The following is a 12,993-nucleotide window of genomic DNA, read 5'->3' as shown; positions in this document are numbered from 1 at the left end:
CCATCCCTATCTGAGGGGACAGGATTTTTGGCAGTGGAAGCCTTAACCCCTTTAGGACCCTGAGAAATTGTTTCTGGGTCTGCAGCGGGGTTTTTGCAAAGAAATTTATGAGAGTCAGGGACCCTGTAGTACCTGTCAGGCTTGACTGGTGCAGTGGGTAAAGAATCAGGAGACAGACTGGATTCAGAAAAAACATCATCTACAATATCAAGCACAGGGGGGATAGCCAGGGGCCTGTGCTGAGGCAATAAAAGGAAATCTCTGAGCCTTTTCTTGGATTCTGAATAATCCTGGCTCTCCCAATGGAAATGCTCCCTCATGGTGTGCAGGGTTTCACAAAAAGAATAATCCTCAGGCGGTGAGGCTGAAGGAATGGACTCTTCTGCATCAGAGTCCTCACAGGGAAAGAATATCCCTAATCAGAAGAGGAATCAGAGGAAATGGAAACCTGCTCAGAGGAATCATAATCAGTGTCTTGCCTAGGCCTTTTGTCAGGAGGGGGATGGGAACCCCTGATTAAAGTAATAAGATCTTCGGCCATTTTAAGCATCTGCTTCTTTGGCATGGAGGACTGTTCTGGAGAATGCTGTACTTGTTTCCTTGTCTTTAATGGTGTTTTTGACTTTGCCTTTGCTGCTGTAGTAGCCTTAATTGTAAGCTGTGAAGGTCTGAAAATACCCTCAGAAGCCGATGCCTGCTCAGCGGCTCTGGACCCATCTGAGGGTATAGTTTCTGTAGGCCCAATACATTGAGTTTCCACAGGCCTCGGTGTCTCCACGTGGCTGACGATTACGGCCTGTGGCTCTGAGGTAGCGGGTGTCAGGGGCTGCAAAGGCACCTCACTGAGAACCGGCGACTGGCCTAGAAGAGGCTTCGTCGTCGGTTTTGTACCTCGGATGCCTTTCGTCTTCTTTGTCTTTGCGTTTTTTTATAAATTCCGGTCTTTGGTTGTTCTGACGGCATTATATAATTAAACCTTCGTCCAAAATAATGTAAAGCAAAATCAAACCGACGTCTAATAGTGCGTTTATTGAATCTAGCACAAAACCGACAACTAGTAACGTCGTGGTCAGGGCCTAGGCAAGGAATACAGTAAGAGTGAAAGTCCTTATGAGGTATTTGCTTCCCACAAGAAATACAATTATTAACTTTTACTGACATCCGTCTGTTGCAAGAAAAAGTGTCCCCAACGGGGTACTTAGCTTTATTGAAGACTTTGGTTCTGAAACTCAATTTTGAAAATCTCAGGAGTCGGCCGACCGGCACTTGCGAACTGCTTTTGCTTCGGGCACTGCGCGGCAAGAAAGACTGAAGAAAATGGCGTCAGTTGCAACTTTTATACCCCTGGCGCACTGACGTCAGGGAGGACGTGACAGCAACCGATGCCGGACCAAGACTTTGGAACTCGGGCCGACTGCGGGTCGCCTGCCAGCAGGATAACCCAAGTGTAATGACTGCAACAGTGAAACACTATGAACATCTATGGTTATGGTAAGATTTTACACAACTATTCTATGTCCTTCTATTCATATGCTGCAGTATTCATCACATTAGGGAGAATACCAAAGCTCGTGCTTGGAAAAGATTGGGAGGAGGAGGAGCACAAGCTTGTTATACAAACTCACGTAGAACAGCTCTGGCAAAGCCAGCCCTGGACCTGGAGATGACATCAAGTTCATAATGTTTAGTAAAAGTATGAACAGAGGACCAGGTAGCTGTCCTCCTGGATACAGCAAGTGTCCAAGCCTTTAAAGAAAGCCACAGAGGAGGATACTGCTCTTGTGGAGTGTGCCCTCACTGGAGAAGAAAGGCTCTTACCATTGGCTGAATAACAGAAGGAGATAGCTTTAGAAACCCAAGAAGAGATAGGACACAAACGAGCATTGAGATTTATGGATAGGTTTGGCTTTATCTAGGTAGTATCCGAGTTGCCTGTGCACATCCAAAGTGTGCAAAATTCTTTCACTGGAAGATTGAGGGGAAGGAAAAAAGGTGGGCAGGTGGATAGACCAATTAAGAGATAATTCATTGAACACCTTGGGCATAAAGGAAGGGCTGGTATGCAAGGATACCCTGTCTCTGTGGAAGACTGTGAAGAGGGATTAGACATCAGAGCTTGCAACTCACAGACCCTTCTGGTGGAGGTAATGGCCACTAGCAGAACTGTTTTCCATGTGCAATGTTAAAGGAAGAGAGCATGCTGGCTCAAAAGGTGCCAGCGTAACCTTCTCTAACACAAAACTGAGATCCCACTGAGGAGGAACTGGTTTCCTTGGTGGTCTAATATGAAGGACACCTTTAAAGAAAAGCTTAACCTCTAACCTAGAGGCTAAAGGAGGTGACACAGGCAGACAAGCCGTGACGACTGAAAGGTGAGCCTTCATCAAAGAATAGGACAGCCCACCCTTCATCAGTTCACACAGATAGGACAAAACCACCATGACATTCACTAACAGTGGCTGTAGATCCTTCTTGGGATACTAGATGGAAAAATTTTTCCATTTGGATTTCCTAGTAGTGGGTTTTCTGGCCTCCTGCAGAACTTGAAGCACGTCCTCTGAAAAACAGATGTCTAAAGGGAATTAATCACCCACAGAGCCAGGTTCAGAGTTGACAACTGTGGATGTATTAGGGTTCCCTTATACTGTGTGAGTATATCCGCCCTGTGGGGTAACCTGTGATGACTGCCCCTGGCTAAGTGCAGGAGAAGAGGGAACCAGTGTTGCCTTGGCCAAAAGGGAGTCACCAGCAAGATTTTTGGTTGATCCTGCTGAATCTTCAGTGAGACCTTTTGGAAAAGAGGTAAGGGGGGAATGTATACAGAAACATCCCCTTCCAAGAGAATGATACAGCATCCACCTTCCAGGCCAAGGGATGTGGAACTCTGGCACAAAATTTTGGAAGTTGTCTATTCATGGGGGAGGCAAAGAGATATACCTGAGGTGTACCCCAACATTGGATCAAGTCCAGAAATACATCCCTCTGTAACATCCATTGGTGGGATTGGGTCATGGGCCTGCTGAATTTGTCTGCCAAAACATTCAGAGCTGAGGGAAGGTAAACTGCCTGAAGGGAAATTTTACTTTGAAGGGCTAACTCCCAGGCATGTAGGGCTAGTCTGCATAGGAGATAAGACTTCGTTCCCCCTGATTGTTGACATACCAAAAACAGTGGTGTTGTCTGTGAACCACCTCAGCACTCCTGGAGTAAGCTTGGGTTTGAAGATTTGTAGGGCCAAAATCAGGGCTCTCATGTCTTTTATGCTGACATGTTCCTTTGACTGTGTTGAAAACGAAAGATTCCTGACCCCTCCAGGATGGTAAAGTCTCACCCTATCCTGTGTCTGAAGCATCTATGTATAACTCTTGAGAGTGGAGGGGTGGCTGTAGGGGGAGACCAGGATTTTTGGTCACCTGAAGGATCCACCAATCCAACTCCTTTTTAAGCAAGCTAGGAGTGGAATCATGAAAGCCAGAGGGTGGAAGTGCTGCATCCCAACTGTCTTTAGAAACCACTGAATCTTCCTCATGTGCATCTTGGCCAAGGGGAGCAAGGGGAACGTAGAAGCCATGAACCCCAGGATGAGTAGGAAGTCCCTGGCAGTCAGAAACTGCAGGGGTGAGATGCTCTGGAAAAAGTAAGTGAAGAGCAGCACCTTTTCTGTAGGTAGAGAAGCTAGCATCTTGTTTGTTTGGATCCTGCAGCCCAGAAAAATGTGGTTTTCTGAAGGAATCAGACAGGACTTCTGATAGGTTATAGTGAAGCCTAGACTCTCCAGAAGGGAGACAGTGAAGGAAAGATTCTCCTGAAGTTGGTCTGAGGACTGGGCTTGGATTAGGAGATTGTTTAGGTAAGGGAAGATCTGAATTCCCTGCAGTCTGCCAACCATTTTGTGAAGACCTTTAGTGCCACAGAGAGACCAAAGGACAAAGCACAGAACTGAAAATGCGAGGAATAACAGAAAAATGTAAACATTTCCTGAACTGTGGGTGAATGGGGATGTGAAGATGCGTGTCTCTGATGTCTAATGACACCATGAACACTTGGGGAAGAATGAGAAGAAGGGAGGACAAAGTCAGCATCCAAAAGGAGGGGACTTTCAAAAAGGTGTTTAATGGGAAAGGTCCAAGATGGGTCTCCAGGGGCCTTCGCTCCTGGGAATCAAAAACATCCTGGAGTAGAAACCTTTCTCTTGTTGGGAGGAAGGGACCTCTTGAATCGTCCCTTGAGAAAAAAGATCCAAAATGACCTGAAGGAAGACTACCATCTGTTCCTTTGGTGGTTGTGGGATGCCTCTGAAGGAAGGATACATTTCCCACACCATGAAATATCCTCTCTGGATGATGGACAGGACCCAAGAGTCCTGGGTGATCTGATTCCAAGCAGCAAGAGAGAGAAACACAGAGATATGAACAGACAGGGGAGAGGATGACCCTGGAGGCAGATATTTTCACAGGCTACCAGGCTTAGCTTGGGACTGAAAAGGCTGTTCCTGAGCAAGAGTGGATGGGGTAGATTTAGAAGAAGCATGTTTCCTAGGGCCTCTCTTACTTTTAGAGGAAGAAGGCATTACAGGTTTTCTAACAAAGATAGTCTTTGCTGGATAGTTCCTTTGAAACATGGGGCAGGAGAAACAAGGATATGCTTAAGATCCTGTAGCTCCTTACCTTTTTCCTGTAAAGATTTGAATAAATTTGTAGCCGAGCTACCACACAAGGCTTTATTACCCAGGAGGACCTCCATCAATTTGGTCTTGAAGACATTAGGTAAGGGTTGCAAACTGAGACAGGAATATCTCCTTAGGACCACCCCAGATGCCACTGTCCTAGCTGAGGCATTTGCAGCATCATAACTGCACTTGATGGAGTGTCTAGTAACCTGGGCAGAGGAGTTGAGGACTGCTGCCAGTTTAGCCTTGGCAGGAGAATCCAGGAGCTCTGAAAGGAGTTTTCCTGCATCTGAAAAGAGAGTTAGAGAGTATATGGCCATGTGGGTCTGATAAATAATAGCCACGAAGGCCAGAGTGGCAGAGGTGTAAATCTTTTTCCCCAGTCTCTCCATAACCTTGCTCTCAGTATCAGAGGGCAGTAAGGAGGTGGAAGTCAGTAACTTGAAAGCCTTATCAGCCGATAATGAAATGGTAGCTGGATATGCAGATGGAGTTTTGAACAAGAACTTAAAGAGTCCTCAGGAACCTTGTAGAACCTGTCAGGACTCCTGGGAGCAGGGGCCTGAGAGTCTGGACAGTTGGATGCAGCAGTAAATGCATCCACAAAAGCTGGGAGAACTGGGGAGGGGTGGCAAAGGGTGATGGAGAATCCATCTGCAAGAGGTCATAATACCTCTTTTGTATGACCGAAACTTGGCAACAGTCCCACTTGAAAAACTCTTTCATTTTCTGGATAGTTTCTCCGAAAGAAATATCCGCCCCAAGGGAAACTGTACCATTAAAGTCCTCTTCTGGGGAGGCATACCCCAGTGGGAAGCTATATGGGTGGAGTAGACATCTCCTGTAGATTCCTCTTCACCCAAAGAGGTATCTGCAGTTGTCCTCTTGAAGACATTGGATGGTGAAAAGGCCTGCAGATGGACAGAGGAAGGGGAGGACTGGCGCAGAGCCATTAAGACATTCAAAATGCTTTGTGAGGAAAGCCTGCCAATCAGGAACTTGCTCTTGTGGAGCAGGAGCAACATGCTTTGTCTTTATTTTTTCTTTTTGTGGATTTCGATGTGATGGAAGGTGGAATATTCCACTATGTCAGTAAACAGATCCACATGCGCAGTGATTTGGGTGACACCGTGTGGACCTTCGAAATAACGAGCCGTGGTTCCCCCTTTTTGCCCAAGTCAGATGCATGCACTTCCCCCATGGACATGCTGATAGACGTCTTCGGGGTTTCCCCTGTGGTACCCACTGAAGGGACATCCACCGACTCCGGTACAGCCTCTGGGCCTACATTGGCCTCAGGAGAGATGCCCGGAAGACAGGGGAATATCAGGAAGAGTTTTTTTGGCCTGTTTTGCTTGTGACACGTCCAAAGGACCCAATGTTACCTCCATCTCCCATGCCAGCGTTCTCTAAGTAAAGTTTAAGAGAAGCTAAATGGCTCCTAAGGGTTTTCAGGATGAACGACTTACAGACAACACAAGCGGTATGATCGTGGTCTGGGCCTAGACGGAACAAGCAGAGGTAGTGTGCATCCTTATGTGGATTCTGCCTTACACACTGACACTTGCTCTTCCTAGATGACATGAAATCACCCAACAAACAAGCAGTAGCAAAAAGAATTTAAGAATGAAAAAACCCCAACTGAGCACTTATCTGAAGCGAGATTCACAAATGATCTGGTGAACAAATGTGAAGAGCAGGTGATCGAACAGGCACATAAAAGTTCTGATGTTGTTATGTGGTGACATCTGCTTTATAACCGAACATCTCTTTATGACCGACGTTTGCAGGAAGATGTGCGGCATCACATGTACCTCACAGCAGAATGTAGACTTTTGTACACTGGCCGGACGTGTGAGACAAATGGAGGTGGACTCCCTAATGTGATGAATACTGCAGCATATAAATAGAAGGACATCCGAGGAAACTAATACTTTTTCCGTAGTTATGCCATCAGCTTTAAGGGCAAGCAGTGGAACCGGAGACTGGTTTATTTAGTAAATTCCCGACAGAAAATTAAAGGTTTTGAGTTAAAGATTTTAATGACAGTCCCCACAGCACAATATCCTTCCTCTCACATAAGAATTCTACAAAAATATGCACAAAAAGTACAACAAAAATTATTTTTAAATTTTTTTTCACACAAGCTTTCTCAAAATATAAATCCCGTTACATAATGTAACAGTCCATTACAGCAACTTTTCCAAGCATAAAATGTAAAACTTTCACAGGAAAAAAGCACAGTTTTTCCTTCAGAAAATGCAACAGTGGAATGTTTTCCCAAGAAAGGTACTTGACTGCCTAGTCTTAAAAAGATAACTAGCTGTCAGTTCTATGAAGCTTGCAGAGGGAGTGCACTTTGTCAGCAAAAAAAAAAGCTCTAATGCTTTTGGAGTCCTAACTATTTTTTTTTTTTTTTTTATGCAGCCCTCCTTGAACTCCAAAGCAGCTGGGGTGCATAGAAAATGTTCTGAAGTTTTGAAAGCCGTCATGTGGACATAAACTTGCAAAGGATACAACTCATGCAGCTTTGGCTTCTGCAACAGTGATCTAATGTATATTGCATGAAAACAACAATGAAAATGTTATGCACTGTGTTTTTTTCCAGTTACTGTATGTGCACCTATGTCATCTTGAAAAAAAACAAAGTCAAGTTTAATAAACATGTTTTAAAAATAAAACCAAACTGCGGTATCATGGGAGTGAAGCCCACACAACATCCATTACTATTTAACATCATGTAGTAAAGTTACAGAAAGATGAACCAACTACACATTGATGTATCTGCTAACTTGTACCATTTAGTCTAAATCTGATGATGTGCTACTGACAAGTCACCATTTGAGATGCTTCAAATCAGGCCATCCCACAGGTATTCTGTGGAAACAGTCACCCAAACTGAAAAAAAATGCTAGTTTAAAAACACATGGCAAATGACAACTTCCTGAAGATTATATCCCAGTACACAAGACTCACAAGTACACAAACACAAAAAAGTACACTAACACAATGAGTAAATTTCACACACAACCAAAAATATGAAAGAGCCCACAGTATGCACAGTCTGTGGTGCCACAGAAATGACCCTCCCAGTTGACTATCCAACTCTCATCTTACTTCCTGGTACCTCTTAAGATCACCACGATCTCTGATGCCTACTCCATGTTGAAAGGCAGCATCACGGTAGACATCACAGCCACTTCCAACTGTACCCTGTAACCTGCCATTTATTAATAAACTTCACCACCTCAATTCTATACTAATACATGCTTGCAATTTGACAGTTGGGACTCCAATACTCACTGCAATGATGACGGCTTCCACAGTAGGGGTGTCACAGAGGAGGAATGGAATGATAAAAGCAGTGCAGAGGTGCAATGAAGTTGAAACAGAGGACTGAGTGCTGTCAATCATCTTCAATCCTTAAATGCAGGTTCTGCTGGAAAAAAAAAACAGGACTTAGTAAAATTGTAAAATTCATGATACATACACTCAGTTTATATCCAATACAATTTATGCTCCAACAAACAAAGGAAGCATGTTGCAGGGACAGAGAGATCATGTTTACAAGCAAAATCGCTGACGTGCTGTTCATACCTCTAGACCTCTTACTGCAAGAAATACGGACAGAGACATAAATAATAGTGGAACAAAAGAGCAAAACAGGGACATTTTTAAATACTGCTCTTACAAACTTAGAAAGTTGACAATGACAGGTTTTACTTTCTGAAGGGAAAATCTCACCTTGGTATGACTAGAGGATGGAGAGTGGGTATGTTAAGAAATTGGAATGAGCTATGCTGTAATAGGAAAGAGAGGAAAATCACAAAGAACTGGGGTTATTAATGAACAGCAGTGTCAGTGGGGCACTTCCCAGGAAGGGAATTAGGAGAATAATAGAACATGTACATTATCACCATGGTAGGTTCAGTAAATCTATCAGAACACAGTCCCAGGCCTGTACTGGGTGGCATTATAAAAGCACTTCTTAAATGATTATGGCCCCAAAAGAAGACCTAGACTTTGACATCACATCTAGTGTATACAGTCCTGCATAAACACTTGTCACAGCAGAAAAAATATCATCCACAGGTGCCTTCTTAAAGAATGCTAGGGATGTAGAGTCTAGCTTAATGGAATGTGTTGCATGCAAAGAAGGCAAGGCCTTGTTCTTAATACAATAAACGTAAACAGGAAAGAGTGACTTTTAGAGATACAGGAGTCCAGTTTGTTATAAAAATGTATCTTTTTCTGAATTATTTTGTCCTAACAACATGCATAACCAGGCAATATAAAATGTACTCCCTTCTACTGAAATATCTTGGGGAAAAACAGAAGACTGACTGATTTAAATCTGACTCGGTGGCTTTAAATTTAAAAATAGGATTTGGGTGAAAAGACCACTAAAAACAGATGAAGAGTGATTTCTGGAATTCTTCTTGCTGTGGTTATGGCATCTGGGAAACAAGTTTTCAAAGAAGTATAATTTAAGTCACTACAGATGATGGTTGGAATAGAGGTAAATAAACAAACTTTATGTACTTACCATAATGACAGAGCCATTCATCCCAGTTTGTCTGATACATAACATATGGATCCTCAAGCCCCCACAATCATATCCAGTCTGGCCAATTTATTGGTCCAGCCTCAACACTTCCAAAACTTTTCAATCTCACGATTCCCTACTCCTCCTTAACTAGCTCAGATCAAGTTTGGCACCTAAGCGCAATGACAATGTCTTTGATCCAGGAAAAAGGTCCTTCAGATAATTACAGATACGACAGGGGGAAGAAGAGCAGGTTGTCTTACCGGACTAACTAGGATGAAAAGATCCATCATTACAGTAAGTACAAAACTTTTTTTAACCTAGTCATCCCGTCTGCCTGCTCTGACAAATGAGTTAGAATTCCCAGCTATGTGATTCCTGGGTGGCCTCAAAACAGGAGACCCTTCAGGATGGAAGCCCAAAAGGAAGCTCTGGCCCAGTACAACTTGTAATTCTTAAAGTTGTGAACAGAAGAACAATTAGCAGCTTGGCAAATGCCATCCATGGACAGAGACCTGAAGAATGCTACACAGGTTATCACAGCTCTAGAAGAATGAGCTCTGGGATTGTAGGGCATGATTTTTGTTATGAGATATGTAAATAAAAGAAATGCAATCAGACAACCATTTAGGTAAGGAAGTCTTATACAACTTCTTATCTAATTTGCTTTTTGCAAAGAATACAAAAAGTTGCTCATCTTTCCTAAAGAGAGCTATTCTGTGAAGATGGAAGCAAAGTTGCCTGTATCCAAATGCATCCAATGGATGCAAAATGTATTTTTAATTTGTTTTTGTAGTTTGAGAAGAACACTGGAAGATTTATGGGTTGTAAAATTTTGGTCTTGCAAACCATTTTTGGAACAAACGGAGAAGCTGATCCTCAAGGTAACCCAATCCTTATGGAATAGAATTGTGAGGAGATAAACAGGTTAAGGTATGAAGCTCTGAAAATCCTCCTAGCCAAAGTAATGGCCACTAAAAAGATAGTTTTCCAGGACAACAACTTTATTATGCAGATGCTGCTGGCTCAAGTGGGGATTTGGATAGTGCTTTCAGCATAATGTTTAAGTCCCATGGAGCAGCTGGATCCTTTATGGGAGGCTGTAAATGGAAGGTACCTTTTAGAAAGGCTTTACATAAACTAAAAGAAATGAAAAACAAACTTTCCTCATAGTACAACTCTACCAACAGAACCAGATAATCTAAAAGAAGCCAGAGAAGAGTCCTGAAAGACAATGTGGAAGGAGGAAACGGCTGCCAACCATATCCTGACAGAAGCCATGTTGGACCCCCTATGAGAATAAAACGGATAAAAATGTAGCGCATCTCCAAAAGCTGCTGAAAGGGGTTCTATGTTATAAAATTCTGCCAACATGGCAAATCTGTTACATTTACTGGGATAGACTCTATGCTTATATTTCTGGGAAGCTGTGAGGATGTGGACTTCATTGGTAGGAAGGGATGTACACAATGCAATAATTGGAATTGGAGAAACCAAGTGGTTAGCTGCATGTTAATGTCTGGGTGAAGGTCTCTGGATGGGTTAGTGATGAGATCTGGCAGTGGACTGAACAGCCAAGGGGTTTCCTTCAGTTAAGGTTTGAGTAGCGGAAACCATAGCATTTCAAAGACATGCATCTTGAGTGTTTCTCTCTGGGCCTACACTGAAAATGGGCTCTGTCCCAGTTGGACTTTCACAGTAAACAAATGTTAAATAAATAAATAAATAAATAATCTGTGTGGACAAAACAATGGGGCTATGAAGATGACTGTGGCCTTGCATTAAATGGTTTTACATATAAATTTGGTCATGAGCGGAACAGTGGGATAGGCATAAAATTACTCTGAAGGCTAACAATCAAACAGAACATCCCTGGGTTTGTGACCCTGATGAGAGAAAATGGCAAAGTAACTGCTGCACTTGGTGTTCTGGAGAGTTGCTAACAGATCCCATCAGGGTCTGCCCAGCAACTGGAAATCTTCCTTGCAACTGCTGCAGTCAGGGACCACTTATGAGGCAACAGGACGTTCCTGATGAACATGTCTGTTAAATTATTGAACCTTCCAGGGATGTGTGTTGCAGTCAGAAACCAGTGAGAAGACACCACCCATTGCCACACTCTCATGACCTCATGACAAAGCAGGCAGCATCTGGCTCCCCCTTGCTCGTTTATATACCACAATGCTATCATACTGTCCACCTGTTTACCACTCCCAGAGTAAGACAGTCCTGTAGCACCTGCAACAAAAGGAGAACCACCCTCATCTCCTGAACATTTATGTGAAAGCAATCTTCTGAGTCAGACCAAAAACATTGGACCATTATCCCCTCGCAATGCCTCCCTCACCCAAAAGACAATGCATTCATGGTTACACTTCCTACTGGGGAAAAGACTTGGAAAGGCCTGCCTGCAGATACCAGGGAAGAATGAAGCCACCAATTTGGATGAGTTCTGCAAGACAGAGTTAGCCTGATGGGCTGAGGCAAGGAATTGTACTTCTGAGAACACAATGACTTAAGTAACCATCGTAGAATTTGCATATGTTAATCAGCAAATTGCACCATCAGAATTGATGATGCTATGAAACCTAAAATCCTCAAGATCAACTATGCCAGAAGGTGATTAAAATCCAGAAGGGTTTGTACTGCAGCTGTCAAGAAAACAATTTTGCCCTGTGAAAAAGAGAGAGAGAGAAAGACAGAGTTATAGCACTGTCTAAATGTGGGAGTCTGTTTGAATTTCCCCAGATTTATCAAAATACCTAGAGAAGAACAACGGTGAAGCAGATAACCCCTTGCTTTTAGAAAAGACTCCATAGAGGAAGCAGACAGGAGCCAATCATCCAGATAAGGGAAATGTTTGAATCCTTGAAGATGTATATGACTGCTACTACCACCATGCATCTGGTGAACACCCTGGGGTTTGAAGCAAGACTGAAAGGCAGAACTTGGAACTAAAAATAGGTTCATAGGTTCATACTAGGCTATCTGCCCTAGGGCATTTATAAGCCTAGCCAGAGTGTGTTTGGCTTTCGCCACCCATTTTAAATTAATTTTGCTATGCCTTTTTTTGAGGTTGGTATACTGTGCCTCTGTCTAACAGTGACACAGAAGTGATAGCCGGGGTAAACCTACGATCTCCCATCCACTCATCAAGATTCCTCTTGAAGAGAGTCAATGTGGGACTCTGCCTAACCTGGACTGGGATTTTATTCCAGAGTGAAGGGAGCCTCTGGGTTATGAATCTGTCCCTCCAGCATGTCCTATTTATTTCAGTGCTGAGGTTCAAGTCTCTCGAGTGCGTAGCTCGATGGGATTTGGATTTTCTGAGGTGCAGCATGTCCATTAATTCCGGGTTGGACATGGCTTTATACGTCAGGCACAGATCGCCTCTGAGCAGGCGGTATGCCACTGAGTAGAGCTGGAGTTTCTTTAACCGGGCAGCATATGGCATCTGTTTGAGCCCTTTGATCCACTTGGTGAGGTACTTTTGGGGTCTTTCCAGTTGCTGCAGGTGTCTGGTAAGGTACATCCCAAAAGGGGCACTGTACTCAATTATGGGCCTAATGAGGGATGAGTAAAGAGGCACGATGACCTCCCCTGATCTAGATGTGAATCCCTTCATGATTAGGTGGGCTATATAAAATGTTTTTCTAACCACTTTGGCCACGTGGTTGTCAAATGAGAGATTGCTATCAACTTGGGTCCCCAGTTCCCTAATGACTTCTTCTGTACTTAATGGATTACCACCTATGTGGTAATTTGTGGGCACTTTGTT

General features: G+C 43.4%; 1 protein-coding gene across 2 annotated transcripts in view; it reads right to left on the bottom strand.

The window, feature by feature from the left end:
* RNF167 (ring finger protein 167) overlaps positions 1-12,993 on the bottom strand; it is a 1,911,234-nt gene that overhangs the window by 1,664,277 nt on the left and 233,964 nt on the right. The window contains exon 2 of one of the 2 annotated variants that reach the window (XM_044077088.1): positions 7,973-8,108. In XM_044077088.1, coding sequence (XP_043933023.1) covers positions 7,973-8,083 — 111 coding nt within the window. In that variant the 5' untranslated portion in view covers positions 8,084-8,108. The remainder of the gene's footprint in view (positions 1-7,972; positions 8,109-12,993) is intronic. The other variant, XM_044077087.1, reaches the window with a different exon arrangement.

Source organism: Protopterus annectens, chromosome 7.part0 (assembly GCF_019279795.1).
Source record: "Protopterus annectens isolate FY-2018-M chromosome 7.part0, PAN1.0, whole genome shotgun sequence".
NCBI classification, from domain to species: domain Eukaryota; kingdom Metazoa; phylum Chordata; order Ceratodontiformes; family Protopteridae; genus Protopterus; species Protopterus annectens.
The sequence above is the reverse complement of the archived record's forward strand: the minus strand, read 5'-3'. Positions and strand labels throughout refer to the sequence as shown.